Below are 19,875 nucleotides of genomic sequence, written 5' to 3' on the forward strand. Positions count from 1 at the left end.
CATACACTGCACGCATGCAAGAAGCAATGATTGGAATGGACTGTGGTTGCAAATCTTATGAAATGTGCACTCGTGACATTCTTTCCAATGGCAGAAAATAGACAAAACAGGGAACAGGACACACCATCAATGTTCCATATTAAAAGAAAAAGTTTACAGCGAACCAAACCAGCTCTTCCAGCAAAAATTTTCTTTGAGACAAGTGATAGTGCAGCTTGTCACTCTCAGTCTGCTTTACCACTTTGTATTTTCTAGCAGGCTCATATCATTATTTTAAAGGCCATCAATTGTTCCCATTCAAATTACTTGTTTAATGCAATGCTTTTTTTTATATCAGGAGCTCATTAGTGGAGGTCTACTTGTGAGGGCAACTGAGGTGCATTCTCTCATCTCTGAACACTTTATCATATTTATTGCTAAATGTGTTTTTTATGAGCTGCCAAGAAAAGCACACATGTTAGCTGTTAGTTCAGTCAAGCTACTTTTATTTGAGTGTGTGGGTGTGTGCATGTTTTGTGAAAGTGACCTAATTCTTGCTCAGCTTACATACTGCAAATGCTGGTAATTTCTCTTCTCCTGACGGTGCATTTTTCTTTTTCTTTTTCCTTTTTTTTCCACATCTGTATTAGAACATGGGGAATCTGGTTAAGCTCACCTACCTGGATGCCAGCCGGAATCGCATATCTTTTATTGCTGATGAAATTGAGAACATGACAATGCTCTCTGATCTCACACTCACCACAAATAAGCTGCAAAAGATTCCAGAGACACTCGGTAAGCATTGTATAGATGCACTAGTGTGTCCTTCTTAATCTATTGGTGATTTCCTTGGTGCTAACCATTAATAAGTGTATGCACATTGTTTTCAAGTTTGTTGCTGAAGTTTTTGCTGGCTTTGTGGCTGTGTATTCACCATACTCCATTTCTACTTCACTTCTTCTCCTGTCACTTCTTACTACTATTGTGGCTTTCAGTCACAAAAGAAACAAAACAAACACTAACAAAGGTGGAGAAATTATGAAGAAGCTTGTGAACCAGGCTTCCTTGTGGGGACTAAAACATAAAGTTTTATATAATTTCTTCATGTTGGTCGGCATCTGTTTTGTTTTCATTGTGATTATTCCCTATGTGTCAAAATTTCATCGCACTCTCGATGTCATCAACACTTTAAACTATATTTTGATATACAGTAGCATTGCTTGCGATCTTTTAACAGCTGAAATCTATGAAGTGGTGTAAATCACCTTGTTTCACAGGGTTTCCAGGAACAGTGTGCATGAAATTTCTGCTTGTAATCCTTGGATTTCTACAGAAGTCAGTGCAAGCACACATGTCTTGTACAACTGCATTTGTATTAAGTGAATTTGGACAGATTACCCTAAACTGATTAATAATGTGCTTTACGTTACAGGCTTTTTGCAGAATCTCGCAACATTGCGCCTTGATGACAATCATTTAGCAACATTGCCTGATAGCATTGGACAGTGAGTATCCCAATAAATTTTATTGGAGCGTATCTTCATATCTTGCTTAGCTATCTCTGGAGACTGTATAGGTTGCATTGTTGTTCATTTACAGTGCAATAAGGCCAAAGATGCTTCGAGCTAATGTGTGCTCATGGCTGCTCAATCCTTTTTGTGAAAGTCTCGATGGTGTTTGACAATGCTCTGGTGAAATTACAGGCAGTTGAATTGACAGCTCTTAGTTGGAAGCTCTCAGTGCATCTGTTGTTGCTCAAAGTTGTGGCATATAGCATAGCACAGAAATGGCAATTTAGTGTTTCAAGATCTTGAATATGTTTGTATGGCGTCAGTACAATGAATAGTACTCAGAAATTATTGACTAACTTAAAGCTTTTAGTTACAAGAGAATGATAAATTTGTCACAAAATGATCACTGAGTAAGTGGAAAGTTGTGTCGCAGTCATTATTTACACATGTGAATTTCTGCTCTGTAATTCCTCAAGGCTGTCCAAACTCGAAGAGCTCATCATTAACAGCAACGAGATAGACTCACTGCCTTCGACGATCGGACTTCTTCGAAACCTGTCGATACTCATGGCTGATGACAACCTGCTGGAGGACCTTCCACCAGAAGTAAGTCAACTACAGCGAATGCGTGCACCAATGAATCATTCAGTGCCTTGTAATGGATCTGCAACTTTCATGGCTTTCCGAGACACTCATTACTCAGCTGTGATGTTTCTGGGAAACCCTCATGAAAATGTAAAATAAATGGAAGATTTGAAAGCAGAGAAGTTGTGCTGGAGACTCTTAAATTATGTAGAGAATGGTGCTGCAGCCAATACTATTGACTTCGAATTTCTATTCACACATGAAATGACAATATGGAGTTTAGTATAGGCTAGCTACTGCTTATCACGACCATTACTGCCATGGCCACTTGCGAGCTTTGTGTGTCTGGCCATACATGAATATTGCACAATTTAGCTAATGCACAAAGTTGGCAGGTGACAGTGGCAGTAATGGTAGGGACAAGTGGTGGAATTATGCTAAAGCTTTCAAATAATGAAGTCTGAATAACTTGATTCTTATAGGCCATCAGTGCATCCTGTTGCTGCTCTTTAATACCAAGTGGATAAATTATTCAAGAAAAATGCATCGTTTTTTTTTATGCATATGTATCTAGGTATGTGTGCCTTTATTTAGTTTTTACACACAGTCTTAAAGAAAAAGAAGCTTCTCTCAGACTGATGCCTTTATAGGTTCTGATAAAATCTTCCTTGATCACGTATAAGGATCACTGGTCTGAGAAATCAGATGTATTATACAGTCGAATCCACTTATAACAATATTCAAGTGCCACGAAAATTCCATTGTTATAACCAGGTTGCATGAAAAAATCAAAATAGGGGGGTCGCAGAGCTGATGTGAGAAAACTGTAATGGCAAGGAGGCCAGTGCCTCTCCCCACCATCTTCCTCCATCAAGCTGCTGATTGTGTTCACTCGTTTAACTTGCTTCCTGGGCACTTTGTTCAGATTGGGAGCTGCTCCAAACTCCGTGTCCTGTCCCTGCGAGACAACCGGCTGTGTAATGTGCCGGATGAGCTGGGTCATCTGTCCAGCCTGCGGGTTGTGAACCTGAGCGGGAACCAGCTGAGACACCTGCCAGTCAGCCTCGCCAAGCTTGGAGGGCTCCATGCGCTTTGGCTGTCCCAGAACCAGGTAACACCGCAGCTGTGGTGTGCGCAGTGGCTCCATTGTGTGGATTTGTCAGTGGCTTATGGACTCATCGAGCAAAAAAATTTATATTAACACAAGACAGCGTGACATACCTGCAAGAGTAGTAGGTGGGCCTCTCGCAAGATCATTGCAGGTCACTCTTTGATGTAGTGCACCAATTTGCCCGACACAAGTCACATAATAACCAAACATTGCAAAAAGTGCGAGTTGAGAATCTCAATCTTTATTAAGCATACTTGTGCCCAGAAAGATAAGCAACATTCAACTCAAATTACACCAATAAGGGTGAGCACAGTCGTCTGTCGTCAAATCTAATCTAGCAAGTCAAGTTTGTCTGTTATTTATAGGCATTTCGCCATGCGTTCCACATAAATCACGGGTGCTCGCGTACATTCGAGAATGTACAGCAGTGTCCGCATTGCGTATGCAATCTGATTAGACAAATCTGTTTCATTATAGAATCTGCTGCAATGTTCAAAGGATTTTAGATGCTGTAGGCATGTCTTACTAGTGACAACTCGATAACACTGATAACCTGGTGAAAATGAACACCTGCAAAAAGCAAAAAAGCACATGGCAACAATGACAACCTTTATGCTGCTACTAAAGTCCATGTGACTGATTGTTGCCAGTAATTGTGTTATATATTTGCAAAAAGTTTGACTCTTGAGTCAGTTCCTGTCACCACATGCTTCCATATCTGTGTTATTGATGGATGAGTAACTACATTGCATACACTTCCTGTCTCCAGACAAAGCCTTTGGTGCTGCTGCAGTCAGACATAGACCGTGAAACGGGGCAACGTGTACTGACCTGCTTTCTTCTGCCACAAGAATCATCAGCTGCCCACCCAGATAAGCCTAGTATGTTTCACTGGCTTTACATGCTATACTTGAGAAAGAAAAAGAACACAACAAAAAATAAATTGCACTTGAGTGATGGCTTTCTAATATATAGTGCTGCGACTTGTGTTGATTTTGACAACTTTAGAAGAATACTTCTGAGTTTACAGTCAGCTTGTCAGTTCCTATACTTCACATGAAAATCACATTTTGGGGTCTTTTTTCTCAAATGACACATTTGGAATTAGTGTGGTTCACCTGATTCATTCCTTGGTTAATCTGATGGAGCAAGAACTGTTTGCATCTAACGTCTCATTAGAACCATAAGGTGGCTGTCCCCTGCAAGCCTGACACTCAGTAAGCAATCTGTTACAGAACAGTAAATTGCCGTCACCATCTGTTCATGATGCGTGTTTGTTGCTGTCATTGTTTCTTCTTCTTCCTCTTCATTTTTTCACAGCACAAAAGTAACACAAAAATCAGCGTCAATGTATCTCTGCTTTGAGCTGTCAAAATTCACCGTTAGAGGGCCATATTTGTAGATGGTACGAGGTTTTCATTCCCAGTTGATGACTCCGGAAAATATTGATACCAAATATGCTATACAATATATACTGCGAAATGTGACATTCACTGTAAAGCTTCAACTCTGGTAACATAGTGACAAACTCAGAAAGATATTTTGGTGAGAATGTGCAAGTCACAGTGTGTATTTATACTTTGTTGTGTGCTTTATGATCATTATTTTTTCCTCTGATTTTATTTTCTATTTGTTTCTGATTCTAGTTCAGTGTGTTCCTTCCTGTAAATGTGCTTCAGTTTGATCAGAACGATATAAATCGCTTTAAAGGGTAAAGAAATAGTCCTGCAGCATGTTGCATCAAAGATAATAGTAAAAGAACTTCTTGTACTTGTTACTCTTTTTCATGGTCAGTATTTGTCTTCTTTGTGGGAGGCTGTATTGTGTTTACCCATTTCAGATGCCGTTGTGAATGAAAGCGATGCTGTGCCCAGTGAACGGAGAGGCACCATCACTTTTGCCTTTGACACTGATGTGGATCGACCGGTATGTGGGCAACTAGCCATAACCATACCATGTGTTCCAGCTGACGTTAACTAGGACCCTCTATATGCTGTGATGAATGAGGCCCAGGCCATTGAAGCCAATGAGATTTGGTTTTGTGACTTGATAGCAACATATTTGTGAATGTCATAAAGTGTGTCACCTAAGAACAGAACATGTTTCCCATTGCCATCAAATGCCACAGTTATCTTTTCTCTCTGCCTCTCTCTCTCTAATTGTGATTTGTTCTGCTGCTAAGCTGGAGGTCTCAGGTTCATTTGCAGGAGGCTATGGCAACCGCATTTCAATGAAAGTGAAATACAAGAAATGCTCATGCCGATATTTAGTTTCACTTTAAAGAACCCAATGTGGTCGGAATTATTTCAGAGCCCTACAGTCCAGCATCTCTCATAACCAGTCTGGCTTTCACAAATTAATCTGTCCATGGTTCGGGGCGGCGCAAGTGACAAAGACAAAGAAAGCGAAACATGAAACATGAAACTTAACCAACAAACCGTGAATCTTAATCAGCTTGCCCAATTTTTACTCTTCGAAATCTTAAACCGTATCAGTGAATCAATCAGTCAAATTGTATTTTTCAATTTCAGTCAAAAAGAAACTGTTCACTATATGCATTCCTGAATGTTTTTCTTGAGGGTTCCTTTGAATGGGGGCAGTGTAATGCCCTCCCAGAATGACATGTTGTACGAGTTGTACATTGAGGTAGATTGTATTTTTATATCTTCAGGTGTTTGTGGTTGACTGAATAAATGCTCGCTCTCATGTTTGTCCATTCAGGGTCGTCTCGTCCGTTCACCAACTCCTTACCCCAAAGAACTGAAGGCACGCGCACGGCATGTGAGAAATCTTCGTAGGCAGATGAATGGTGATGTGGTTAGTGCTGGACATGTTGTCGTGTCACAGGTGAGTGTCGTGTTTTCTCCTGGTGAAAGTGAATTTTCTGATTCTTATGCTCCTACGAATGTGAGCGTATTTGCTTGATTCTAAGGCATCCTCGGTTGTAACGCATACTCAGTTTTTCACAGCCAGAAATGAAAAATGCAGCGCGCCCTATTTGAACACACAGCCTGATTTACATTAAGAAATGTTAAATGTGGTACCCTTGATTGTCTGTTCTTTCACCAGGTTTTCATGGTAAGAGAAAGAAACAGCTATTTGTTCTCATTTGCAAAAAAAAAAAAAATTAACTCTGACGCTGTTGGAGATGCAATTTGGACACCAGCTATTGGTCGCGAGATTGGGCAGAGTCGTCCCCTGGTGGACACTGGCTGAACCGCACATAGCGTAGATCGCACTTTGTGTCGCCTGTTGCCCCCACATGTTTACATATGCACGTACAGCGGGCACATTCTCTAAAAACTGTTTGTTCCGTGATTGCAGCACTCTTATCATTATGCATTTTTGGCAATATATAAAACCGTTTAGCCTTGAGATTTAATCTTCCCGTGTCAATAAGATCGGTGACGGCACATGTCTGGCACACGATGAGTGATAGCTGCATCCTCTGTTTGCCACAATTATTTAAGTTTTGTCGCCACTTTGTAATTCAAACATATTCCAAAAAGCATTTGATATTGTTTTAAATAAATAAGGCCATTGCAGCAAGACAAAAAGGGAGCACTTTAGCAACTCATTGTCATGATATGTTTGTCATGCCGTAATCTTTGTAATAACGCGAGCATAATTGCGTGAAGGTCACTCACTAATATAAAAAAAGAAGGGAAAAGATAATTGAGCACTCGTGTTATACCATGATATACTTTATTGTATCATTGCATCACATTCGTGTAGTGGTAACACGACAAGTTTTAGTTGTTCCTGAGGTGTCTTTTCATTATGTTGTTCCAATTTCACTGCAGAGGAATAATTTTGCTTCCCAAGTGAATTTGGCACTTTGGTACTTTGATTCTGTGCAACAGAAGACAGACAGACAGACAAAGAACTTTAATAGCAAGGTCCTGAGACGCTTTGCCCTAGGGCAGAGCTGCGGGCCGCTCCCACGTGGGGACTGGTAGGCCGAGCCTAACCGCCGCATCGTGGGCTCTCTGGACAGCCCAAGTTTGATGTGCATATTCCGAGCTCCGGATGGCAGAGCTCCACTCTTGTTCTGTGATGCGATTGGGTCCCTGTAACGAGGGGCATCGCCAGAGCATGTGTTCGAGATTGCTAACAGCCCCACAGTCGGGGCAAGTAGAGCTGAAAGCCTCTGGAGTGATCATGTGAAAAAGGGCCAGGTTCGGATAGCACTGCGTCTGAAGCATGCGTAAAGTGGACGCCAGAGGTCTAGCCAGTTTGCAGTGAGGGGGAGGATAAGTCCTCCTACCCAGGTGATAGTGCATAGTAATTTCGCTGAAAGTAGTGAGAGTGTCCCGAAACTCGAGAACCCCAGAGTCTGAGCTCAATCTTGCTCCCGCGCGGTGGGTTAGTGCGCGCGCTTGGGAGTGGGCAATGTCATTAAGATTGGGAAACGAGTCAAGCTGGGGGTCGAGGTGAGCCGGAAACCACGTGATGGTGTGCGGAGAGATTATCTTGTTCTTGAGAATCTTGTGAGCCTCCTCAGCGATGGATCCTGAAGCGAAAGCCCTGACCGCCGATCTCGAATCAGTGAAGATTTGTGATCTGCTGTTGTCTAGGAGTGCTATAGCAACTGCGACTTGCTCCGCTCTGGTTGGTGTTGAGCACTTCAGGGAAGCCGCATTCACTATCTGTCCGTTGTGATCAACGAGGGCAATGGCGAAGTTAGACGACTGTCCATATTGGGCTGCGTCGACAAAAGAAAGATAGAAATAGAGAATTGCGTGAAAAATATGTGAGATACGATAATTGACACAAGGCATTGTAATGTTAAGCTGCCGGCATCTATTACTATACACCCTTTAGTTTTGTTTTATTAGCTTCACCTAAGGTAGTGTCCATTATCTGCTTAAATAAAGCAAACAGCATGATAATTTTGGCCCTTGGAAAGGTTTTCTCATCACTGTCATGTACGTAACTGTGCAATGACAGCCTTGTACTTAAATGCTACGTTCTTGCTGTTAATGCAAAAAAATAACAACTTGTGAAGCAACATGCCAGTCCTGCTAATACTCGGTCACGCACAGTGGCGTAACTTGTTTAATGGGCAGAACGCAAGCCAAACATGCACAAAAAGCACTAAGCAAGGGTTGAAATATAGACTATGTGACTGAGTGCCAGTCCCTGCTGATAGACAGTTTGTCCTTGTTTCATATGCAGTAGGAACATTCTTTGCATTTCGTGTGAGAGCTTGTGGCATGGGATGGCAATATATTATTTGTCCACTTTAGTCAGTTCATTTCATTATCAGATAATTAACCCAAATCACTAACAGCAAAAAGTTTTGAGAACACTTAAGGTTCGCCTTTAAGAGTGGAATGCGATAGCATTCAAAGATTTCTGGCTGCTTCTCATGTTTCCCTTCAACTGCAGCTTGTGTAACCATAATGTTTTCTTCGAAACACTGGCGGCGAACACTAGGCACGACGGCGAGCTTTCCGGCTCTTTTCTTTTTTTTCCCCCCGCCACGGTGGGCGCTGCCACTGCCGTGGATGTTTGGAGGCAAGCACCATCAGGATGGTGTTGCAAAAGAACTGAGTGGGACATGCCACTCCTACTAAGACAGACCTCAAACGGCAGCTGGAAAAGGGGATCGTGTTTGAGTATCCGCATAACAGAATTATGTTTTCTCATATATTCAAATTACAATTCGATGCTATCAAGTCTGTAGGTTGTCTGTAAGCTTTTACTTTGAGAAGTTCAATTATTTAAGTAACTCCTCCGCGCCTGTGTGGATCAGGATGTGTGGTTCAGGATGATTTTTCTAATATGGACATCGCCACCCGCATTAACACCGGATTTTCTGTGACACAGGGCCATTGACGCTGTTGCATTAAAATGCCACCATGTACATTTCTATGTTTGCCGCCAACTGCCTATCCACACTAACACAGCGGCAGTATCTCACGGCCAATAGGCAGTGGCTTCCAGTGACCGCAGTACATAAAAGCACAGCCTTCAAGATTTGAAGGGGAGATCCAACATCATGCTGTTGGATTTGGACACCACGTGTTGCAGTTTTGGTATCGTGCTCAATTCTAATGTGCATGTCATATTTTAGTGAATTTTTCTGGAAAAAGTGTGTGCTGATTGAGTACACAATCAATCAATCAATCAATCAATCAATCAATCAATCAATCAATCAATCTTTATTCATCCATAAAGTCTGGATAAATCCAGGTAAATCTGGATTTCATATATTTACAGCATTCTGTATATATCGTATTTACTTGATTCTAACACGCCCTTGATTGTAACGCGCACCCGTTTTCTATGACCAAAAAGAAAAGAGTACAATACAGCGCACCTCGTGCTTTCATATAGAAGTACGGTTTTCTCTCATTAGGAAAAGACAGATTTATTCCCAATACACTAAAGTTGTGATGCATGAAAACACAAATGGAAGCGGCATACCTGGCCGCCAAGATTTTCACTGCACCGGTACATGTCGCGTAGGGCAACAGAGATCACTCGTCATTGCTATCAGACAACTCCTTATCGCTATCAACAGACCAAAGCATTTCATCCTTGGTGCCGTCCATGGCATTCGAAATTTCGCACATTTTAAAGACCTTGTTGACTATGGCAGACGGGATCGTGCACCATGCATCTTTCACCCATCCAGCAAAGTCCTGCAGCGAGGCATGCTTCATTTTATTGGCGGGCGTGAATTCGTGGCAGCAACTGACAAGCCATTCGGTGTAGAGCGCCCGAATTCTATCTTTCATTGGCTTGTTCAAACAAATATAGAGCGGCTGGAGCTGTGATGTCATGCTGCTAGGTATCACGACAAGGTCAATGTTGCATGCAGCCAGCTTGTCCTTGATGCGCTCAAGGTGGCACCAGAACGCGTCAAGCACAAGCATCCCACGCAGACTCAAACTGCCGCCGGGTCTTTTCCACCAAACTTTATCAACCCAGTCAGCGACCAAGTCCACGGTCATCCAACTTTTTTTCATTTGCACACACAATCAAGCCACTCGGAAAGACAATCCCTTTCAGGAGCGTCTTTCGTCTGTAGATAAGATACGGGGGCAGCTTGTGCCCATCCACAGTGCAACAAAGCATTGCGGTGACTCTAGTTTTTTCGTGGCCAGAAGACAAAACGCGCACTTTCTTTGCCCCCTTCTTTCCAACGGTTGTGGTGGCAGGCATGTCAAAGTAAAGCGGCATCAGACCGGTATTTCCAATCTGTCCGAAGTGGTAGCCATTTCTATGGTGCAACTTCAAAACGTACTGCTGAAAACTGTGCTATTTCTCTTCATATTCTTCACGCAATTTTTTGGATATCCCTGTCCGCCTTCGAAGAGAAAAGCTTTTTCTTTTCATAAAATTTGATAGCCAGCACCTGCTCGCTTTGAAGTCACTGAAACCCTTCCTTGTTGCTTTGCTGGCGAAAATATTCTCCTTCTGTTTGTGCCTGTCCCGCATGCAAGTTTCGGGAACTCCAAACACCCGTGATGCGGCCCGATTTTCGTCCCTCTCTGCGCACATAACTTTCCATTTAAATGCTGCATCATGGTGGACTCGGCGTTTCTTCGCAGTCGGTGCTTCCATGCTGATTGAATAAACGCAGAAAACGGGAAGACAGGCTGTAGACTAGGTTACAGCAGCACCTGGTTACACATACAACATGTAAGTATGCACATGGAGGAAGCTATGGCAGCTAGGCTAGAAGCGCGTACGAGGTGGCCATTTTTTGAATGCTGATAGCGATATGGTAACGCGGATTTAGGGTGGTACTCGATTTTGACGTCCATGCAATTTTTGGACTTGTTTTATCGAAAAAAAAATGTTAGATTCGAGTAAATATGGTGTACAGGGCTTTAATTAGTTTGACATCAGTTAGTCTGGCTTTTAGCTTAATTCGCCTGTGTTTTGTTTACATGTCTCAATGGGCACTCTCATATTTACGCAAGAAAAGGGGCTTTAATTTGACCTTCGAATGTAAAATGTCGTGTTATATAAGAGAGTGTATAGCATTCTTTCACATCAGCTGATCAAGCATGCCGGCTGTCAGTGCTCCTTTTGAAACCTGCAATACAAAATTTCCTTAATGATGTGTGGTGTGTGTTTGAACATGCCACTGGTTATGGGATATAACTTGTTTCAGATTAGAAAGTACATGAAACATTGATGTACAACTCTACATATTGAGCAAGTGAATTGTGCTTCCAAATACATGTTTTCATATTGCAGCCGACGTCTCGCTTGGAGGGTTTCGGCAGGGGTGAAGCACCAGGCACCGAAAAGCAGCCACCAGAAGTGGTGGTTCGTGAGGCTAAAATTGTACAGCCCGTATCACCATCAGGGAACCCTGATTTGGCTCAGGTGCATGCCGACAGGCCTGTGAGTTGACTTGTCTTTCAACATGCTATAATTGGTGCCATGTTACCTTGATCACAAGCCTTAATCACAAATCTTTATGCTCAGCTACATGTATTTAATGTACGGCTACATTTCTTTGGTTAACACTTTTACTGGCATAAGAGCTGCTGTTCTGCATTACAAAGTTTGTAGTTACCTTCGTGATTACGTCTGCTTCTTTAAAAAGTGTTGAGGTGCTAGCAGCTGACATTTATTTTTAGCAGAGTCTTTAAGTATAAAATAATGGAAAAGCAATGTGCCTATAACAATCGCTGTGGTTTTCTTCCTTTAACCTATGTACATCAGCATAAATTCAAATGAAAACAAGCCACAAAAGATTTCAAAGTATTGATCTGTATGCAGGTTCACCTGCATTCATAACAGTGACCTAATTCAGACTCTAAATTGTACCCTTGAGGCTAACTACTACATGCTTAGGAACAAGCTAAAATGCAATTACATATTGCACTTCCATGTAATTATGCCAACAAGTGTTCTTGTTAGTTACTTCCTGTTTTCATTTCAATTTATGCTGGTGCACAAGTTTAATTCGTGAGAATTGAACATAAAACTGTGTTCATTAAATCTGCCCCCACCGTTTTATGAAGCAGGACGATAGTGTCGGGTATGAGGGTGCAGGATGCACGGCCGGATGGATGCTATTTATAATCCATGACTTGCCCATGTCTGATCAAAGCTTATGACAAATCTCTTTCATTCCGGTACCCAGCTTGCAGAAGTGGCCGAAGTCTTCATAGTCATACGTTTGGAGCATTTAGAGCCTTGTAGCAGCCAAATGCTCAAGGCATGCCATTCCTGGCATGCATGCATAGTGTGGGAGGGGAAGCTTTAGATTGATAGCTCCCAAGTACATGGGAAGGGAAAAATCATTTTTCTCAGAAACTGCTGCACCAATTTTGGTGAATGATTTTTGTTGCACATAAAAAAAAAGCATTAAATTCTACTAACCTTGGAAGGTGATTATTTCTTCTGTCAATGTTTAAAGAAAAATTCCTGCAAATGGCAGAATTTTCAAAAAGAGATCATCATCCATCAGGTTTGAAGATCTGTATCTCAGCAATGAAAAACAATATCACAGTTGTGTAAACTGCACCTAATAATATATATAAAGCAGACTAAATGGATATATTATACACCACTCTGAAATATAAGACTAGTAATCTGTGAATAGGACTTTTACAGATCTCTCACATACATCGTAACAATTTCATGGAATTGTAAGTTTATGTGTGAAGCTTGTCCACTTTATACGCTCTAACATATGTAGTTTGCAGAATTGCGATATCTGTTTTTAGTGCTGAGTTAAACTTCATGCTTCTTCTTCTTTCTTTAACTTTTTTAGACACCAATTTTTATTTAAATTAAGGTTTTCTTTCTTAAACCTACTCAGATTCAATTTTCTCTCTCAAGTGAAACAAATTTCAATTCGGTCCAGCGGTTGCTTCATAAAAGCATTTCTGCATATTACGTGTATTTGAATAGGCAGCATAGTAGTTGGTCTTGAGCTATAGCTTCCTCTTAACAGAGGTTTAGCTTGTATCAGCACAAAAGTGCAGTTGTGTCTCTAGAGGCATGTCCTGCAAGCATTCGCTGCAGGCGTCAGCCATGCTGTAACCATAGAAGTGTATTTTGTTTCATGACGCCATTGTTATTATGCCTTGCACTCTGAACTTGAGTGTGTGCTTTTCTAGATTTCAGCACAAAACTTCCGTGCATACATACGAAAAACATGGCAGGTGTGCTTGTTTTATCATTTCGTGTGTATGTTGCACATGTTGAAATGCAGAAATGTGTGATTAAAATAATATCTTTGTTATATAATATAATAATACTATCTATCTATCTTCATATCTTCATAATATCTATCTTGTGACAGTGTAATGAGAAAGAGCACTGCATATGTGTTTATTGTCATGCACTGTGCACCTTTGTTCACGTTTAACAGAGTTGCACCTCATAAATCGGTGTCCCATAGGCCTGGCTTCCACTGATTAATGCGATGTGAGAAAACTTATGGAACTGCTTTTTTTCTCCCTTTCACTCCCGGCTCCCTCTTGTTAAAGATATTGCAATGAGTAGCCTTAGTCATACTTGTCTCATGTTTGGATACTACGCCCAGCTTTTTATCAGGAGAGCAGGAAAAATAGATGCAAGTCTCTCTGTGGATGTGAGCTTTATGGTTGATTGATAGAACCTAAATACAGCTTTCTGGAGCAGAGACAGATACAGGAAATAGAATGCTAAATAAATTGAATGTCCTGCTGTCATTACTATTTCGTTGGTGGCAAAATTATTTGGACCTGGGGCAACCTGGTGCTGTGACATTGTGTGTTGCTAAACTATGTTGCTGATATTATTATTCAAGCTTTTTACTAAATTAGAGAAAGACTTTTCAAGATGTGCAGTCAAACCTTGCATGAAAAAAAGTCATTTCTGACAGGAAAATACCTCTGTTATATCCGACATTTGCTTTAAGCGTATATTCATTGCACACTAATATCTTGAAAGAAAGAAGAAAGAAGAAAGGAATATTTACGTTGTCATATTCAATATTTTGTTATATCTGTGTTTGCTATATGAAGGTTTGACTGTATAAAATTTATGTAATGATTCTGTGTGGCATAAGCTTATGCAATCGGAAGATCCTATCAATATTATCGCAACATCATGTGGTTATAGAAATGTTACTTCAATCTTAGTGAGCGGTACTTACAATTACATTTTGTAATATTTTAGTTTTACTGATAAAGGATATAATTTCACCTTTTGGTTAATCAGGAAGGTAGTCGCAGTATCAGAATAGCATGAGACTCGGAAATTGAGGTTATTCATTATTTTTAGTATGGAAGACCTTCAAGCTTTGTATGAAAATGTGACAAGTATGATTATGGCAACACATATGTGAAAGCGATGACAAGAGGTCAACTTCAACTCAGAGGTGCACTTTGCTACCCCATGTGTTTCAGTGTGCTAATTTTCTATATTATTCCATTTGTTCTTTTCTTTATACATGTATATATAGCACGAGCCTTGCTTATTAAGGCACCAGCAGGACATTAACATCGTGCCCGCTGAAAGCTTTGCCTGTCACCAACCCACTCAAAGCTCGTTTGCAACAAACAACAACATCTCAATGTGCACTGACCTAGGTAAACTATGCAACAGAGCCACTGATATTTTATTTCTGCTTTCTTGCTTACGCTTAGTTTTATATTAAGTCATACTGCATGCATTTTATTGTTTTAAGCTGTCCTGGACTTGTATTCTGGAGCAACCATTTCCATGGGTGGCGTTTGATGTGCCCCAATTGCATGTCTTGAATAACCAGAGCACATGCAGACATGAAGATAGTACATAATTGAGGGCTTCTTGCTGCAATTGTCAAAATGTGGTTAGCAAATGCCTTCTTTTCCCCCCAAGTATTGAGCAGTATCAACTGCGCTCGTCTTTCTTAGCTGCAGATGCGTTCTGCTGGCAGGAAATTTTCAGCTCCTTTTGGTGAAATCTCATACCAGCTATGCACAGATGGTACGTGATGCTCTGTAACGTCTCCTGTTAATCAGCTGCCTCACTAACAGCACTGTCCTGCTGTCACGTAATGCTGCTCTGTAGCAGTTCCCCTTGGTGCCATTTCACAGGCAGTTGTGCGCCTATTTCGCTAGCATTAGATGCCACAGCTCCTTTGTGAGCACAGCATAATAACTGGCTCTCTCCCTGGCGAAAAGATGAGAAAGAAATCTGGACAAGTACATTTCTTGCAAATGTTGCTTTCGAGGTCAACTCCATTGACAGTAATCAAACAGAGCACCTTTCCACTAGTTTTCGAAAATAGTTACAATTCTGCCTTTCTGTGGCGTTTGAGAATGCTGATCACAAATTTGTCTCACTGACATGAACAGTGCTCTGATGCTAGCACAGGTGATGCAGTGCATCTGTAGAACTGTTCAGACACCTTCGTTTAAGGCAGGCATTAACTACAGTGACATATTGTTGCTATGAACCTCACATTAACAAACTTTTCAGATTAACAAACATTTCAGAAATCCTCTGCTGACTTCTTATAGATTCAATGTCAAATATTCAAAGCCTATGGGAAATAGCAACAGCATGGGCCGAGAGCAAACAGCGATATTTTCGTGGATAGCTCTTATGGTGACAGCTTATGAACTGATGGGTTGAGGGATAGAATGGTTAATTTCGGGGCTTTCACTATTTATTTATTTATTTATTTATTTATTTATTTATTTATTTATTTATTTATTTATTTATTTATTTGGCAAGGGGTGCAGCAAACCAAGAAAAGAAATATTACAAGGCATCTTGTACAGCGATCTTGAACTTGTGGTCATCAGTTATGCTGGCGATTGTGGTTCCATGTGACAGTTGTTCTAGGAACAAAAGAGTCATTACACAATTTTGTGCGACAAGAAAGTAGACCCACCTTGAAGCGATGATCGGTCCTTGAAGATATATAATGAGGTGGATGAAACAGAACGTCCTTCAACTCGTTATAATAATGTATTTTATGAAAAAGGTTAAGGTGAGATGACTTTCAACACAACGAAAGGTCAGGCAAGTTTGGAGTTTTCTTCATAGATGTGACTTTGGAACGACTTGATTAATTTGAAAAGATGAAACGTGCTCTGCGATTCTGAATGGCTTCAAGAGTTTGAATGAGTGTAGTCTGAGTAGGATCCCATATGGCGCATGCGTACTCTAATTTAGAATGTACCAAGGTTTTGTAAAGTGTTAACTTCAGGGACGATGGGGCATCAAAAAAGTTTCGACACAGATAACCAAGCATGCGATTGGCGTTGTTCGTTACATATTCGACATGCGTATTCCACGATAGATTAGAAGAAATGTGAACACCAAGGTATTTATAGCTGTCAACCAATGATAATGGAATATTACTGACGCAGTAAGTACGCGGACAATGATTAGCGCTGCGGCAAGAAACTTGCATATTTTTACGTTTAGTAGTATTAAGTGTCATGAGCCGTTGACTGCACCATTCAGATACCCTATCTAGATCACGTTGCAGGTTGAGATAATCAGCATGGTTAGTAATTTTCTGGTAAACCACGCAGTCATCTGCAAACAGTCAGACAGTTGAGTAAGAAAGGCGAGTAGGAAGGCCATTAATATAAATCAAGAAGAGCAGAGGGCCCAAAACGGACCCTTGCGGGACACCAGATGTCACGGCAGAATTAGGTGAAGAGACGTCGTTAGCCATCACATACTGACTACGGTTAGAGATAAATTCCTTAATCTATGCAAGTACATTGGGGTCTATGTTAAGATGATTAAGCTTGAAGATAAGTAGATAGTGTGAGACGAAGTCAAATGCTTTAGCAAAATCTAAATATATGCAATCAGTATCAAAGTCATGATCCGCGTTAATAAACAAGTCGTTAGTAAAACATAGCAATTGCGTTTCGTACGAAACTGCTTTACGGAATCAATGCTGATAAATGCTGAAGAAGGAATTGGACTCAAGGAATTCAATGAGGTGCTAGTATATTATGTGCTCTAGAATTTTTACTGGTATGGATGTTAATGATATGGGATGGTAATTATTGGGGGAATGTACATCACCAGATTTATGCACAGAGACCACCTTCCCTATTTTCCAAACAGAGGGCAGTGGCCTCATCTGTATTGACTGCTGAAAAAGCTTTGACAATATCAGTGAAGAATAAACTTGTGTACACTTCAGCATTTTTGATGGGATACAATCTGGACCGGCCGATAACGACTTTTCAGAATAACGAACCATTTACTGCGGTCCCCTGAAGTTTATTATATTGAGATTTCACTGTATCGGTGCCTTGAAACAAGTGTAAGTGTCCTGCGCTCAATTGAACATTGCAGCAGCAACACAACAACAAATGTCCTCTGGTACACTGGTGCAGACCACAAATTGCTGTCCGTCCATACAGATATGTAAGGATCGCGGAAATTAATTGCTCCAGAATACAGCCCTTCTTGTGAATAATATTTTTACAGGAGAGCCAATGACTGGCCTCTTAAATGTTTTCTTATATACAGCAATAAAAGCTAACTTACTGTAGTGAAAGCTTCACCAACACTACCATTATTTGAAACATTTGTCAACATTGCATGCTGATTTTGTCTAGTGTGTCCTACTTATCTGTTAACCTGACAGCACTAAAGTATGTCCTTGCTTGCTGCATGCCGTAGTGTGTTATAGCTAAGCAATCTCACCTGCTTGAGTAAAATTTCTGTTAAGAACATGCTGTTATTTCACAGCTCACCTTTATTATGGGTTAAAGGCAACTTTAGATGTTGTGAACTCTGAAGCCTGCCACATTCAGCACGTAGTGGTTTATCACCAGCACACAGATGCATATAGTGCAAGTTATGAGGTTGACAGGTTTTCTGAAAATCTCAATAGCTGAGTAAGATCCTTGCTAAAGATAACCAGTTGTTCACATTAGTATAAATAAGATTATATGGTTCTCTCATAGCATCTTAGTCTGTCAGTATGTGTATGTGCTATGTACATCTCCTTGACATGCACTTGTAAAATTTGGCTTCTCTGCAATGAGAGTCATTGTGAGGGGAAGCTTGCTTCTGTGATTCCCATCATTTTGCAAGTGATAGCTTGTATGTTGAAAGTAATGCATATACTTTCATTCATGTATGTGTAACTGAGGAATTGCTTTAGCTGCGCTTGAACTGAAATTTCCTTGGTTCTGAGAACAACGCCCGATTAGGCCATCAGGTACATGCACATCCTATGAGGGCCTAATGCCTCTTGATGCAGTGAGCACGCCAAATTTTGAATGCAAATTATGACTGTGTCATCCAGTCGTGGAGTATTCGATTGGCAAGTTCAGTGCTGTGGCAGGGATTACAGAGAGCTCACACTAAAGGGGGGAGGCTACCCTGGAGACCGAACTTTCTTATTTTTTAAGATATCCAGATGAAACTTTCAGGGTATGTTCACACCACCGAACTATGAGGAACTGCAAAGTTTCATGAAGATATGTTTATTAGTTCCAGAGTTATTGAGGTCTAACTAGGTGATTCATGTATATGCCTGAGGAAGAGCCTGGAGAAATGCCAGGACATCGTAGGAAGCTGAAATTCACTGTGATGATCCCTTGATAGATATCCCAGGGGGCTAAAGAGCCCTTTTTTTTTTTAATTTCCCCTCCAAAAAATTTTAAGACAACTTTGAATTTGATGTAGCCAGTAATGACCACATTCATCAAAAATTAATTGCTTATTATAATTTAACTGCGCCCACTTTCAAAAAAAGAAGCCTGTTACCCCCTGGAAAAGTCACTCAGGAACAGAATAAAAAAAACGGCATACAAATCTGAAAAGCGGTTCTTGAGATATCGCCTTCCCCAGCACCACTACTAGCGAAAAAATACATTCCGAGAAAACAGGCCTTAAAGTTGAACACGTGTTTTTTTTTATTAGAAAGCTCCTGCGGAGCTTCTAATTAGCTCTTACGGCTCCATGCACACTCAGTGTGTCGGATTTTCGACTGGCGACAGCCGAAAGCACAGTTTCGTCGCTGAAAAGCGTCTACGCAGTCGGCACTCGCTGCGGAAGATAGGAAGTTCGATGCTCGTACAAGACGCATATCGCGCTCCCGTGCACCGAACATCTGCACTGTCTTGGGCTTTGCCGGCACCGCGTGCAGCGAAGAACTAGCGAAAAAAAAAAAAAAGCTGAGCAAATAATCTTAAAGATAGCGCTAGGCGATGAACAGCTCGAAAGCAGGCGAGCAAGGGACGCGAGCGCGCCATCACAGGGAGGAGCCGCCGCCGCCCGCGCAGCAGCCAATGGCAGGCGCGCTTTAGCCCGCGGGATTTGAGCAGCCGCCGCCGCCCGCGCAGCAGCCAATGGTAGGCGCGCTTTACCCCGCGGGATTTGAACGCGCTGCTCCGGCCAATCAGCGCTCCGCATCACATCGCGGGAAAACCCCAATAGCGCCTCAACCGCGCCGACGATGCCATTTTGCAAGGCGGCAAAATAGAGACAAAGAAACCACGGTCAAAACGACACCAAGATGGCGAGGGCAGGCCGCACGGTCCGGGAATGGCGCGCGCGCGAAGTTAGACTTCATTTCGGCATCTGCGCGTGTTTTGTGGGCCGCGGTGGCCTCGAAAGTTGCGTTTTTTCTGTACTTTACGGTTGAATTAGGTGCTGATAATTACAGAACAGGTAGTTTTTGAGATATACAACCCAAAAATATGGTTTTTCAAAAATCGACTTTTTCGCGATTTTTCGGTTTTCAAGGGC

General features: G+C 41.4%; 1 protein-coding gene across 2 annotated transcripts in view; it reads left to right on the plus strand.

The window, feature by feature from the left end:
* Lap1 (leucine rich repeat containing protein 7 lap1) overlaps window positions 1–19,875 on the plus strand; it is a 66,358-nt gene that overhangs the window by 34,804 nt on the left and 11,679 nt on the right. For both annotated transcript variants that reach the window (XM_065433963.1, XM_065433965.1), the window contains exons 9-17: window positions 630–774; window positions 1,412–1,484; window positions 1,967–2,096; window positions 3,001–3,186; window positions 3,956–4,067; window positions 5,027–5,112; window positions 5,908–6,033; window positions 11,404–11,553; window positions 14,615–14,741. In XM_065433963.1, coding sequence (XP_065290035.1) covers window positions 630–774; window positions 1,412–1,484; window positions 1,967–2,096; window positions 3,001–3,186; window positions 3,956–4,067; window positions 5,027–5,112; window positions 5,908–6,033; window positions 11,404–11,553; window positions 14,615–14,741 — 1,135 coding nt within the window. The remainder of the gene's footprint in view (window positions 1–629; window positions 775–1,411; window positions 1,485–1,966; window positions 2,097–3,000; window positions 3,187–3,955; window positions 4,068–5,026; window positions 5,113–5,907; window positions 6,034–11,403; window positions 11,554–14,614; window positions 14,742–19,875) is intronic.

Source organism: Dermacentor albipictus, chromosome 9 (assembly GCF_038994185.2).
Source record: "Dermacentor albipictus isolate Rhodes 1998 colony chromosome 9, USDA_Dalb.pri_finalv2, whole genome shotgun sequence".
Lineage (NCBI taxonomy): Eukaryota > Metazoa > Arthropoda > Arachnida > Ixodida > Ixodidae > Dermacentor > Dermacentor albipictus.